This window comes from Pomacea canaliculata, linkage group LG10 (assembly GCF_003073045.1).
Source record: "Pomacea canaliculata isolate SZHN2017 linkage group LG10, ASM307304v1, whole genome shotgun sequence".
NCBI lineage: Eukaryota > Metazoa > Mollusca > Gastropoda > Architaenioglossa > Ampullariidae > Pomacea > Pomacea canaliculata.
Window position 1 is genome coordinate 16,511,879 of NC_037599.1, and position 14,859 is coordinate 16,526,737.

General features: G+C 38.5%; 2 protein-coding genes across 8 annotated transcripts; one reads left to right on the forward strand and one right to left on the reverse strand.

The window, feature by feature from the left end:
• Window positions 1-1,448: 1,448 nt before the first annotated feature.
• Window positions 1,449-8,225, reverse strand: LOC112574007 (tartrate-resistant acid phosphatase type 5-like). Of its 2 annotated transcripts, none has more exons than XM_025254779.1 (6): window positions 8,092-8,225; window positions 5,276-5,487; window positions 4,241-4,365; window positions 3,761-3,931; window positions 2,941-3,088; window positions 1,449-1,853 (listed from the first exon to the last, which is right to left on the reverse strand). In XM_025254779.1, exons 1-6 carry the CDS (start codon window positions 8,144-8,146, stop codon window positions 1,587-1,589), a joined length of 978 nt encoding a protein of 325 aa, XP_025110564.1. In that variant the 5' UTR covers window positions 8,147-8,225; the 3' UTR covers window positions 1,449-1,586. The 2 variants fall into 2 exon arrangements, with proteins under 2 accessions (XP_025110564.1, XP_025110562.1); XM_025254777.1 differs by having other exon boundaries at window positions 5,276-5,490; window positions 8,092-8,189.
• LOC112574008 (uncharacterized protein C8orf74 homolog) lies at window positions 5,555-14,009 on the forward strand. Of its 6 annotated transcripts, none has more exons than XM_025254785.1 (6): window positions 5,555-7,382; window positions 9,772-9,964; window positions 10,844-11,019; window positions 11,554-11,778; window positions 12,866-13,007; window positions 13,606-14,009. In XM_025254785.1, the coding sequence occupies exons 2-6, from the start codon at window positions 9,811-9,813 to the stop codon at window positions 13,701-13,703; spliced, it is 795 nt and encodes a 264-aa protein (XP_025110570.1). In that variant the 5' UTR covers window positions 5,555-7,382; window positions 9,772-9,810; the 3' UTR covers window positions 13,704-14,009. The 6 variants fall into 6 exon arrangements, with proteins under 6 accessions (XP_025110570.1, XP_025110569.1, XP_025110567.1 ...); XM_025254784.1 differs by lacking the exon at window positions 5,555-7,382 and adding an exon at window positions 7,804-7,823; XM_025254782.1 differs by lacking the exon at window positions 5,555-7,382 and adding an exon at window positions 8,127-8,184.
• The last annotated feature ends 850 nt before the right edge of the window (window positions 14,010-14,859 follow it).

Genomic DNA, 14,859 nt, shown 5'->3' on the forward strand with positions numbered 1-14,859 from the left:
GTGTCGCCAACCAGTAGAAACCATAGACTTCCGGTGCTCGATTGACGCCATTACCGCTGGTGAAAAATACCAACAATCATAGACTTAAGACTATTTTTAACCGGACAAATGTGGTCATTTGAGAAAGTTTGGTAAAGGTTTTACGCGACAGTTATATAAAAACTTTGCCAGATTTGTCCTAACTATAGTTAGAGTATATGGACGAACCCAGCGATAGATCGAGATAGTCTACGATAAATTGTTACTAGAGTCTCTACTGTACAGGATGAAAATAATCAGAAAGACGAAGCAAACATTTTTATTTTACTTTCAAGTGTTTGGTGCTGCTGACAAAAGAAGGGTCAAGCTCCCTGAAACTCTCAAGAAAGGATGATCTAAGAAATCTGGTGCTAGAGCTGGTCAAAGGGCACTACAACTCTAACAAAACGAATTTCTGTGTTCTCATGATTAACTGTCAGTGCCCTGAATTCTCCTTCAGTGATTATTTACATCTTTTCTGATTGCTGTTTGAAAAGCTAAACCCTCAATAAGTTTCTACAATTGGATCTTGACTTTGATCCGTCCTGCTATTTCTATTCGAACCCCAGTGTAGAGCGTGGTATCCTTTACTACAAACTCATGAAAACCTTCCCGGAGAGGAAGAAAACAAAGCAGTCGACAGAAGGACACATTTAACTTTTCTTTTTATCCGTTAACATATTAAGAGCATAAAAAACGCAAAGTGCTTGCCGAGGGCTTATAGGTACTTTGTAATCCCCTTTGCTTATCTTCCATCTTGCATCACTCTTGAAACAAAAACCGGTGTGTTATTTTTCCAACAATAATTCAACAAAGACGATGACATTTGCGTGTGTTACATATTACACCGTTTGAAGAGATGCGTGTTTCAGTTCATATTTAAAACTGATAAAGTTTATCTAAGTGGTGGATAAGCGAGTGAGTTCCAATGTACCGAGTTGCGATGACAGCTTTCTGTTTTCTACTGGGGCCGTAACCATGAAACAAAGGTAGCGTTACTAACGTTACCCTATGGTTAGCTATGGACTAAACATTGCTCCTGTCACTGGAAATCGAAGCAGATATAGATGGCGTTAAACACCATCAACCAACCTTTCTCGTCTCTGCAATTCACATTATTACGACTGCATGCCCAGATGTCCAGTCCTCAGACATTCTTCAAGGTTGCAGTTAAGAAAACCAGTCTCCATAGCCGCCATTTAAGCTATGCTATTTATGCGGTTATTCTACTCGTGCTGGTGTTACTGCTGTTGTTGCTGCTGCTGCTATTTCTTCTCAGTTTGCTCCTCTCCTATTTACCACTACGTCACCATAAATCTTCATTTACGTTTTTTTCTCCATCTTTTTTTCTTTCACGCTTGTTCCCCTTTTTTTTTCATTTCCTTTATTTCTTTCTTTCCTTCTTAGTCATAAATTCACAAAGACAGATGTTACGATATTAAATATTTAATCCTAATGTCACTGACCAGACTACAAAGATCAAGCTTCCGACAAGCTGACAGGGATGACCGGAAGCATCACACAGTGCGAGGTCAGTCACAGTACGGATCTACCACAACTGATCACAGCTAACCGATAATGTCAGCAGGTGGGACTCTAGGACTGAGGGTGGTACTGTACAGGCTCTTTCCGTTGGAGTCTATGAAGTAGAAGGTCGTGTGGGCGGTCGTCGTTTCCGCGTACACGAAGCCCCCCGGTGCGTGCGAGTCGGCCCAGTGGAACTTGAGCGAGTCGGAGGGCACAGCGTGTAGGTGGGCGGTGCTGGTGCTCACTTCATGGCCGGCACCAGAGACGATGAAGTCGACCGTCACGCCATCGTGGGTGGTCTGTAGATGCTGCACGCGCGAAGGACAATGGTGAGAAATTAAGCATTCAGCAGCTATCCAGCAGAGTTGGGTGCGTGATGTGTGTGTGTATGGTGTATGCTTGCAGAGTGCTTGACAGTAATTGTTAAATCACGAACTAACGTTTTCTTTCCTCATCACGGGATCCCATGACACTTATAATGTTTCTAATATTTTTTGGCGCTCTCTTAATCACGCTAGAGAAGAAATTTGACTTTTCTTTTATGAGATATTCATAGTACCTAGCTGTAAAATAGTATCTATTTTTGGGGTATTAAGAAAACGAAATGTGAATATACGGTACCATATATTTTATGCATTTTTGAGTTTCTAAATCCTTTTATTAAAAATCTTCTTCTGGCCTTCGCGTATCATCTGCGGCTTCCGAAAATGCTGTCCAAAAATTCATATCCAGCAAACGATGATGATGATAATGATGATGACGATTTAATCTAGTCAGTGTGCAGGTATCATTCACGAAGATTCACATTGCGCATATAGAGAAAAAAGAATGACACAAAAAAGACAGGACAGTACAAAAGGGAAGGTGACAACTGGAAAAAGAATTATAAGTTTTTGTTGTAGGGAAATAAGAATAAGAATTTATTTATTGACCAAATGATACTGCACTCGGAATATGAATTGATGACGAAAGAAAGAATTTCAGGCCTATCAACATATGCACATACATACTACCCATCTTCTTTGCTTGCTCTCTCTTCCACAGTTCCTTTCTATCATTCACACACACTGCCAACATCGACCAACACATTGCCAAATCAACCCAAACACATGCAAGCAGGCACAGATAGATGCTTGGTCCCCCACGGGCACTGTGCATGACCCAGGTGACTATAGTTAAGGTTCAGATGGTAATCAGCCTCGTCTTCAGTCACTTCTGGAAGGCTGCTACACAGTCTGCATGCTTCAATACATGAGGTAAAGGGTTAAACCATGGAGCGATCGAACGATTACAAACATCCCATTGTTCAAAAGATTTGATTGATCTCATAATAATACCCAAGATACTTGATGAAATGTTTTTGAGTCATCAAGTGATTAAACGGTGTGTACTTACCTGGAGGTCGTGGTCGTGGCCACAAAAATAGGCATTGACATGATACTTGTACAGAAGGGGCAGCACTTTGCTGACAATGCATGCTGTGGGGCCATGGGAACCGACTGAGTAGACAGGATGATGGCCGCCCACGAACAGGTAAGTGGCTCTATACAGCACAACACACATACAGAGCTTGACAGGATCGAACGACTTGCTAATTCTTGCGACTAATATCAAAGGTACAGGATATAGCGATGCTCATGTATGCGAGTATTTCATGCGTTTGCATTATTGTTAGTGTGTACGCACATGATTGCGTTATTATGTATGAGAGAGTGTGTGTGTATGAGAGAGAGAGACACGAAAATAGTTTTAGCAAGCAAATAAATATCATGGGAGATAAATATAGTAGTAGCAAATTTTAAGGCATTTTTTTCTTTTGGATGATTATATCCACAATTTCGATTTTGAGACTTTTACTTTGGAATCTTGAGGATGATTTGAAGAAACTTTAGAGATTTAACATACCTTTGTTTCTATTTTCCTGCGCAAAAACCACTAGCTGTGTTTCATTATAGTTTACAATAATTATAGTTTACAACATAATGTATTAGAAAATGTGCAATCAATCTTTATGGCTGATAGTCAAGAGCAACTTAGGTCAAATGTATGATATTTATATTCAAATTTATATTCGAAATATATGCGCAATGATGATTGATTTACAGGTATAACCTCTGTGATCTATCACGGAGTAGGTGGGAAAATTAAAACCAAATATTCAGACTGATTTGCATCTGAGTAAATTACACTATTTGGGACACAGGTCTGAACTCACTGGCTGGAGCGAAGGGCATTCTCTAAAAACTGCATTTGCTGGGCGGGGGTGGGGGCGTGGGCTGGGGTGCTTGATTCACAGAGCAGAATGGTGTCCAGCATGACGAAGTCGACGACCTTGTCGGAGTTGGGAATAGTGTAATTGAAACGGTAGTAGTAATACGGAAAATGCCTGAAAAAGCGAAGAAATGACAAGAAATGAAGACATTAAATAACTGGCGTTGTCCGAGGTCAAGCATGTAGGTCTAACCACTCGGCTATCCGCCTAATGATATTAGTATCATTATTAAAAAAACATTTACCAAGCTGATAGCTTGATTCTACGATTGACTGTGAATCAGAAGGTTTTGGCTCCTGACTGGAAACTGATAAAACATTACCCTGCCCATTAATCAATATGGGTGTCTGACTCATGCATGTTATGTTCTTACTAACCCCCCCCCCTACCCCGCGTGTGTTTATTATATACATGAACACAGACCAGCGTGACGATACGTGGGAATACTGTATCTGTGCCTCAGTGTTGCCATAATGATCGTGGTTTCCGGCAATTATATACCACGGGATCTGCATTGAGTGGGCACTGAAGACCTTCTCAAACGTCTCCTGCAAGTACAACAGACATCGACTTTGACACACGGTGTAGAAATGAATCACAAAAGTCTGTCCTGCTAAGTCATCGCATTTTGTGATTATGCAGTAATATGTCATTCATGAAACAGTGTGCTTTTCTGTATTTAGTTCATACAAAAATATCATTGATGTCACTGTACGTGAGTTACTTTTAAATACAGCGGGTTGCAACTCACTTAATACAGGTAGCCTGTTTAATTCCACACCCTTCCTCCATTTACCATAATTTTATGGGAGCTATTTCAATCTTACATTTTCCCAGTCTTTGCAAGAGTTTTGGTCTGTGCGACACAGAGGTGAAATAGCGAAGAATTCTGCAACTTGTTTTTTTCATTCTACTTAAAACTAGAGCTACTGCTATGCTTAATAAGTTATTTTTTCCATAAAATGTTTACACTTATAAACGCAAGCTTTGCTAGTTTTTAAACTTGAGAAACACTTTTGCGTTCAGTCATGTAAAAACAGCTCAGCTGAAGCCAAGGAGGGATGGGGCAACGAGGCTACAAAAGATCGGTAGTATTGCTAAAAATATCATTTTTTTCTCTTGTCCTCACATGTATGTGTCACCTATGAAAAAAGTAGTCATTTTGTTACAACGTTGATGAGAAGACGAATTGATTTCAGACCGGGATCACTGTCTGCATGAGTGTGATTCTTGAATTTTTTTTGTGACCAGAAATATACGAGAGATTTTAACCTTTCTTTACATATGTATCAATAAACTCTTGTAAATCGGTTTTGCTCTACGTCGTGTCCACATTGACGAGGTTCACTGTCATTACGATCGTCCATTCAGTCTAAATTGTAACAGCTTTGTCCCCTATTCGTCGACGATCTACGTGTCTGCAAAGAAAGAAAACTATGTGATGAAACATCTACACACGTTGAAGCGCCTGTCGGTTACACTGGTAACTCCAAAGGTGTAAAAGTTGTCTCCAAGCTCGAGGACGAACTGTGGGGAGTACTTGTCTGCAATCTTGGTCATCTCAACAGCGGTGGCTATCTCTTCGTGAGTTGTGTAAGGAGGGAGCGTCTGTCCCCCTATGTCGCCAACCGCCAGGAACCGCAGACTATCTGGTGCCCCTTGGCCCCACACTGCTGGACAAAAATAATTTCAAGTTAGCGACAAACACCATCAGTCACAGGAAACAATTCGTGTTCGCAGCTTTCCTGCGTCCATCCATGGTCGCAGCTTTATATCGGGTTCATAGTTTCGTGGACATTAAATACAACCCCAGAGAACTCTTCGAGGCCGTTGTTATATAAACTTCAGGTTAAATTACATTAAATTTTATATACACGTAACACTTGGGGCATCCTTGCTTAACGAGGCATATGCCCAGGCCGGAAGAGAGGTAAAGAGTGGAACAGCAAGAGGGAGGAGAAGGGCTGTTGTACCCCGGGGACCCGCGGTTGCACTGGGGGCACGGTCTCGAGAATTCTAGAAATTCCGGATGGATGTCGAGGAGTTTAAGATGACAAAGAGGAAAATGGATAGACGTGAGGGTCAGTCTGTGAACAGCGGCGCATTGAGTGAGGCGGGCTGCTCCCTGTTGCTGCAGGGGAGGTGTGTCGAAAGTGTTTGCTATTCTTTCGTGTAGACATTGCTCTTCTCTGAATTTGCGTAGATCACAGCCGCAGCAAGACACTGGTTTAATAACTCTAATAGCAACACTTTAAAGTCAATAACTATTGGCAACTGACACCCACACTACTACTACTTAGTTTGTCTTATAAACTAGTAGAACCGGGTCTGTATCTTGCAAAATATCTTTTGCCCCTCATACGTTGGAAGGCACTGTCTGGAGTAGGGCAAGAGAAGAAGACAAAAGTTCCCATTTGATGGCACCAGTGGTCTTCATAGCAGTAGGTCAAAGGGAGCGAGATGGAGACTAGAGCTACCATTCTTGATGGGACCAGCACTCGTTAAAAGTGAATCTATCTCTCGATCTTATGGCAATATTATGTGATATCTTTCCAGATGGCATACTTAACAGTAAACATTTTATAATTGAAGAAAAGATTTTTTGTAATGTTTTGTGGGAAATATTGTAGGGTTTTTTTTTTTGTTTTTTTTTTTATCGAAGATTAATAGGAAAGTGTGTTTGAACATAATATACTGTTGATTGGAAGCGAAACATGTTTCTGTCATTAGCAAGGCTGTCTGCACAATTAATGAAGCTACATTTAGGAGTGTTACATTAATAGACTTTATGAAATTGTTTTTTTTATGAATCATGAGCAATGTTATACACAATGTCCTAACATCATTCGTCCTTTAAAAAACGCTGAACACGTCTACGTCCTTAGGCAGCTGCCTACCGTAGAACCGGACTTGGATGTAGCATTAACTTTCGTTTAAAGTTAAAATGCCCCAAATCTTTTATTAATGAAAACATGGCAGGGTTTTATAGTTTTAGAGGTAAGTACCATTAAAACATGTCAGGAAATAACGGGTATTTCTGTGTGATTAGGAGGTGAGGGAAGGCGCACCATCCTCAACTACTCCAGCCACATTGTAAAGTCATTGACTGCCTTAACTTTATTCATTATTATTACAGTGTGCATAGGTTTACTCATTAGTTTTTTTAATCAGTGTTGGAGACCCTCTAGCTCGTGTAGCTCAGAATTAATCTTTATTTAAATTTAGATACTAGAGAAAAGAAATGGGTTCAGCTCATGACAGAAGTCTATCTTCTGCCCAGAATGAGAGCGAAACGTGTGCTGATAAGAAAATGCACGGACCTTCTGGTAAGTCCCTAAGAAAATGTGTCCTGTACGGTCAACCTCATGTAGGCCAGAGCTCAGTAATCTCCGTTTCAACCCACTCAGGAAGAACATCACCAAGGTCCGACGTACAAGGACTTTGGAACTAGAGCCAGGGTAAAGTCTCTCCCGAAATCCTGCAAGCAATTGTTGAGCTGGCCTGCCGTTTCCGACATGTTCGTCTTCAACAATTGTTAAGTCATGTGGCACAAACTGCTCATAAGGTAACTCCCCAGGATTTCAGCGCAAGGAGGGGAAGATAAACATTTATGTCCTTTATAGAAAGTCACTGGTTGCGGATGTTGTCAGAATAAATAATTACGGTTTCAACGCAACCATAAAAAACTAAAATTAAAATTGTCATGTTCAGCAAAACTCATGATCCAGATTTCCCGTACCCTAAGGTAGCGGGAAATATTAAAGAGCAAACATTATAATCCCTTTACCACTTCTTAAACCACCAGACAACACATTACGGTGTCGATACAGCGACTCAGAACTTTAATATTTTTCGATAACGTCAGATATTTTCTACACTCGCCTGCGTGTATGAATGGAGGAATATATGTTTGCATGAATGTGTACATGCATGCAGTTGGTGTCCTGTACACAGGCCTTTATAGTTTCACCCAGGCAAAACTACTTAAGAAAGAAGGATATAGAAGGTTTGTACATAATCTACTCGCTTCTTTGTCTCAATAAAAGGCGCTTTCAAAATTAGGAAAATGATTTTTTTGCTTGTTATCATGTACATCAATGTAGCAAGAAATGGCGCACATGTTTCTAAATTCTATCTTCAAATAATTTTTTTTTCTTAAAAATAACCGATATTTTAACTAGTCCTAGCAAGTATATTCTTGTAGCTATCCCCTTTCCAACAGCCAGTACCCGACGTACGGGTATAGGGCGACTACAAAGACATTAAAACTTTACCGGTTGTAGCGAGGAAGAGAACGAAGCAGACGACAGAAGCAGACATGTTTGCCATAAGTGAAGCCGCATTATCAGAGCGGGCTTCTTATAGGGGTTTGTAATCTCTTTTGCTTATCTTGAAAACTTCTTCTTTTTTGAGGCGAGCTTTCCTTGTAAAACTGCATTATAGATCTGTAAAAAGTTTAAAATAACTTTGTGCAGGATAATTTAAGGCAATGTGATTGACTCGGCCCGGGTCCTCTCACTCGAAAGCTGCTTTGGAGAAACTCCCTTGCACAGTTTGATTACTTTCATCATCGCAATATCCTCCCCTGCTGATAATGAACATAATTTGAAGATATTTACCTTGAAAAAATTCTTGGTACCCTTTGACCAAATAAACTCTGCACAAGGGTATGCGCTGTTTTACAAAACTTTGATCAGGAAAATTAATTAGAATTATTGCATGATGATTAATTACTGTTTATAAAATCTTCAGTCTTAAAGCAACATATATTACAAGGATATCAAATATGGGCGCACTTTGTATTGTGTAGAGGAGAATTACTGTGTGATTGTTATTAAACCACAGTAAGTATATTCTCATAATCTTTAATTAAGATCTTATTCTAACATCCTTATCACGTAAACTGTATGTGCGGTCCTTGTTGTCTTCTGTAGATGTACCGAACGTGCAGTTTCTTGTTCGCCCTCATAAACAGGTGTCACTGGTCACATTCTCCGGTTTTGACACATGAAGGAAATGATAAATTTCAGATTTTACTAGAAGGATTTATTTAGTACACAGGAGAAATTCTAAAGCAGATAGTTATTGCAAACATTATCCGGCAGCTACCGGAAGCAACCACAGACAGTTTATTAGCAACAAAGATGGCTGCCATCTCAGAAAACGAGGCGAGATCCATTGCCACCAGTAAGGTAAAATCAAGGGACTGCTAAGTTCAGTGACAAACTTTCATAAACTATTACAAATTTTTTACGGCATTATGTGATCTACATTATCCATAATTATTATATCTTTTAAAATTTGTGATGTCGATCGAGGTATAGTCAAGAAGTACGTGTATGTGTGTGTGGAGGGAAAGTAGTCAAATTAGTTCGAAAAGCTTTCACGTTTTCAAAGCTTTTCCAAAGCTGAGAAATATATAGTCTGTTTCTCCAAAAGCTGTAGACATGGCTGTTTATGAGCCCTTTCTAATTTAATTATGCTTCAAATATTTAGGAGAATTAGCCAAAGTATCAATTCTTTCAAGTATGGTTTTGCCAAGCTGATGCTGCTAACTGTACAAGTGTGCATGTAATTCATTCATTCGTCTGCTTGCCCACATTTTTTGTTAATTTATTCATTTATAATTGCTAATTCATTCATTGTTATTGTTTTCTATCTTTCAGATGATTTCCTACACATTCATTTTGATACTATAATGATTTAGCACTTTAACCAGTCTCCAACATAAACCTTTTTTTTATATCTTGAAAAGAAAGGTTAAAATATTTTAAAGAATAAAAGACAGCTTTTAGCATGAGTAGATGGTCAACATTAGACAATTTAGAAATTTAGATATTATTTAAGAGAGGCAACATGTATGCCTATGAAACAACATGTTTGAAATAAGCTGATCAACATGAATTGCATTCATGATTTTTTGTTTCATTTTTTAAAACCACTCTGTATTACAGGAGGCAGAAGGCCGTCATCTCTTGGCAGTTATACTTAACATGTCTCCATATGATGATGGGCTTAATATGCAGCGGGCTATTCAAGTGGACTTTGTGTATGACCATTTGATGTTCTGTGTCAAAAAAGGCTTTCCTTGGAAGCAGGTGTGTGCAATTGTCAATTTTGCCAGGCAGTTTCTGGAAGCTGTCACAGGTAGGGTTAAAGTTTTTTCTGCTCATAGGGTTTTCTAGAAATCATGAAATATCAATAAAAAGTATTTAAGACAGCTTGCTTCATGGCAAATTATTTGAGCTCATTCTTTAATCATGTTTGTTTGCCGCATACATTGTAAAATCTTCCTGAAATTTTCAAGACTGCTCTTGTAGCTGGTATCAACTCTCTTTCCTTCAATTTCTCCAATTGTTTTTCAATTTGCAGCTGTGCTGCTGTAAATATGTCCTATGTTGCTCTTTTGTTCAAGTGCACTGAAGCAACTGCCAAGCAGGGAAATGTGTTGTATAATAAATGTTATTATTACTGTCATATAGAAACACTTATTGTGACAGTCTAGATGTGGTAGTCTTTGAGTCCCCACCCCCTGTTCCTCTTGAAAATGAGAAAACAATTGGTATATTTGGTGACTTTCTTTTTTTTTTTTGCTGCCATTGGAAAACTAATTACAGTGATATTGAGATCAGAGATAACTACGACTGTTTAACAGAGAAGTGCATATCAGCCAGACTTGAAATTTAGCTCATACCTTTCAACCAAAATTTCTTGGTGTTCATATGCAAATGTGCCTTCATAAAGACAAGTGCGAACCTGTGCCAGTAAATATAACTTCTCAGATTATTATTACTAAATATGGACTTGCAAATCTGGTGAATACCCCCGTCCAAAAAAAAGACAGCCACCAAAAAACAAACAAACAAACAACAACAACAAAAACCAACTCCCCCGTCCAATCATTTTACTGACATTTGTTCTATTCAGTTGGTGCCTTCTTGTGGAACTATTTAGTGCGGGTTTGACAGATTTATTTCATAGCTTGTCATAGGTGACTTTACAGTGCAGTTATCTTCTTTTTATCAGGGAGACATATTAGTGAGGCAGTTGTACTTTACCAACAAGACATAACTAAACTGCAGCAGCTGGTGAATGAAAGGAACATCAAGATGTACTCAGACTTTGTATTTTCAACTTTCTTCACCCATTTCCAGCTGTACAAATTTGTGCTGACAAACCCTCGGCAAGTGATTGCCCATAATGTTAGTAGCTTCTACATACTGATAGTATTAAAATGTTTGCAAAAATAAAAAAAAAGGGAATAGTCCTGAATGTGCTGTGTCTTGGTTTCAAATTTACAGTGCAAAGGTACACAAGGATGCATGTATAAATGTATATACTGATTCATATAAAAGCATATTTTTGCATAAAGAGCAATGAAATGAGTCAATGATAAACTTTGGTTAAAATTTTTATATTAGACAGGGTACAGGTTAGAGTAAGTTTAGGCTTTAATTTGACAAACATAACGCTGCCTGAATATTTATTAAAGATTCTGAATAATTATTATGAGGTACTTGTTTGTATTTGTTTTTCCAGGAATGTAGTGTGAAAAAAAAAAAGCAGAGAAATAAATTATGAAGGTGGAAAGGAGGGAAGGTTAGAGTGAGGGTGAAAAAACGAGACTTTATATAACAGATAATGATGAGTCTTTCATAATTTATGATTTCATTTTGTTGATCCCTTAAAATTTATTTCTTTAATTTTTTGTTTTAGCTTTGTTGTTATTTTTACAGAAATCTCTACTTGTTTATCCTCCTGTGCCTCCACATCCTTTGGCTGAAGCTAAAGAACTAAGCATTTGGACATATGAGTCTAAAATTTCAGAGCTGGAGAAAAAGCAGGACAAAATACAATTGAACAGACGGGCAGAAAAAGAAGAATTGAGGAGGGAAGCAGAAAGAATCAAGGTTGAGAATAAAACTAAACTTACTGCAATGGAGAGTCCACTTAGTAAGGAGGTAAAGTGGAGCACTACTTAAAGAGGGCATTTTACAATATTATTTGCTGTCATATACATCTTGGCAAAAATGTACTAAATATTACCTTCAAGTATACTTCACTGGAGGTGATAATACTTCAGCCATTTTGAATGTTTTAACTCCTTTTTAGCAAAACTATTTGTGATTTTGTGAAAAAAATATAGTGCATAACTGTGAACTTTAATAAAAACATATTAGTAAAATATGTGGGAGTATCCATATAAGTGCAACTGAATGGTGTTTGATTGCATCATGCAGGAAGATATAAATCAGTCAAATCGATCCTGTGTAATATGGTCACTTTGAAGTTAAGGCATGCAAAAATATCTGAACCTATTCATCTATTTTTGACATTTAAGAAAATCAAGCACTGTCTACAGGACGGAATTTAAACGCTGCTCATATGCAGTTTTAGATAACCGCAGGTCAGTCTTCAACTGAGATAGTTTAGCTGTTTATTAATGATCTTGATTAAAGGTTTAAATACAGGGAAAGTGTCTATGATACTACTCCTGTACCTTTCAGTTCATTCGCCAGCCAGATATTTTTGGAAGAGTTGACAAATAAGATGGCTATATTGAAAAATAAATCCAAGATGTCACAAATGTTTGTGGAAGAAATAACTTCCTAATGATGGTTCATAATTAAGTGTAAAAGCGTTTTCATCAGCAGTGAAATAGACAGTCTACAGACCAGTGACTGTATTCTGTAGACAGCTCCTAATGTTTCTTTTGGATTTGGGGAAATCATTGCTGCCCAGTGCGTAAATGTGGCTACTGCTTAAACACCGCAGTTAGTCATGCGAACAGAGAAAATACTTTTGTTTGTGAGCTATAATAATTATTGTTTGAGGCCTTCACTTTGATGTTTTGTTTTTAACAAGTTTAACAAATAATCTTTCTATAATTAAAGTTGATATTTCTTTCTTTGGGTTTTTTAAATAAATTTATTCATATCTGCAACTATATCCACTTTTCAAAAGAGCAGTTTAAAATGAAAATAAAAGTGACTGGAGTTTGAACTTCCGTTTCATGCGAACTCATGTTTTACTGTGATCTGATTTCAGACCTTAAGACAGATGCTGAAAAATGTTATGGCTGAGTACACAGCTGCGACGGCTGCAGTTATCTCCAGCGATATTGCGAGGATGAAGGAGGACTTGGAGATCAAGTTGGAGATGAGGAGTGTTCCGCGCCCTCGCTCGCTGGGTCAGCAGGCGTCTGGGGGGAAGGGTGCTACGTCATGAACCATTCTGGATGAACTAATTATGTGTACTAGCGAAGGATATAATGATAATAATTATGTCACATATAGAATCAATTTGGACGTGTTACAGAACCAGTGAGGACTGACCTAATGAATCTGGAGCTAGACTAGACGATCTAATTATTTTTGCTAGAACTTGACTGGATGATAAAATTATGTTTGCTGGAAAACTATAGTCTGGACGACCTATAGCTTATAAGTATCTGAAGTCCATTGTAGAAACTGGCTGCTGGGCACTTACTTAAATCAGACATTTTAATTTTTAATAGTAATAACAATAATAATTGTACGACTCTGTGCGAAAACTATAAGATTAATAGTCTTCAAAAACTCGAAACTTGTGACTTGAGAGGGTTACTAACAGATGAAACCTATTACTAACTGACCTCCGGCAGGCATCGTACAACAGACTTGTTGACTGGTTTAATTAACTCATAAAACCTGTTCGACCCTCTTGTTTTCAAAAACCCAAGGTTGTTAAGGATTGACAGGCGAAGCGCGTGAGAGGCACGTAATATGCACATGATGTTTGTCCTGCAGGACCTATGCCATGCTTTTCGCTCAAAAGTAAGATCTCGAGTACTTTACTGGGCTTCGGACATCGGAACGCCAGAGACCCCAGCAGCGGGAAACGTTAAAGTCGCATTTAAGAAACTCCAAGAAGTGAACACCGCACCGGGCAGCTAACCATCCTCTCGAGAACACGCAGCGAACTAAAAAATATGCATTTTTTCTTTTTAGTCCATCTTGTGTCTCATACTTTGGCGTCTGTATCTCTCCAGCAGCTTGTTATATAGCCTTAGCTGCTGATTTGGTGCGTAAAGCTTCAGTTGACTCCCATCCCCCCGCTCATCTCTTATGAGATTAGAATGGATTATGATCGAGGCATCATATTATAGCGTTAACAAATATTCACGACATGAAATAAAGGGTTAAGAACCATACAAATGATTAACTGTAGCATGTTTTAAAGATGTACGAATACACATCCTTGCCGGCACTCACTCAGACAACGTGGCGATTATAGGCACCTGATGCAATTGGTGGGTTATTTAATGTCAGACAAATAAATAAACAAGCAAACTTGAAATTTATGAAGTAATATTCAAAAGACCAAATGTGTAGAATTATTATGTTTCTATTGTTCCCTTTTGAAGACGTAGAACATTCGAAATAACCCTAAATGTTTAGGGGACAGATCGACCAAACACGCACCCACGCACACACGATGGGATTTCTTCATAAAACTATAACGTTGGATCAACGATATTTGAAAATGATACATATTCAGGGCAAACATAAAGTGCACGAGTACCCAGATGTTTCCCTCGACTTTCACAAGAATGTAAGACGGGAACAGGTGGCAGCAAATCATGACATCTGCTGGCGGAAACAGGGATAATAATTACCAAGGGGAAATAAGGAAAAAGCAAGCTCATTATTTAAACATATGCATGGCTGTAGGCCCTGGGCGATAAGGGGGTCTTCCGGAACTTAAGCTCTCGTTACATGAATAATTTGGTAGGTGGAAACGGATTTGTTGAATAAAACCGCTAAAACAAGCAGTTAAGAAGGCGTCAAAAGAATAACCTAATGTTCGCTACGGCTTAGAAACGAGTCTATATCAGTTATGCTGTGTTTTATCAGGTATTTTTTTTAGCCATTTACCCCAAATTTTTATCACATACAGATTTCAGACACGACATACATATTTCTCAGATACAGCACACGAAGCTGCTATTTTTGCGTTGAGAAGCCGTAAAATCATGATATGAAGCTCAAAGCTGCCAGAAA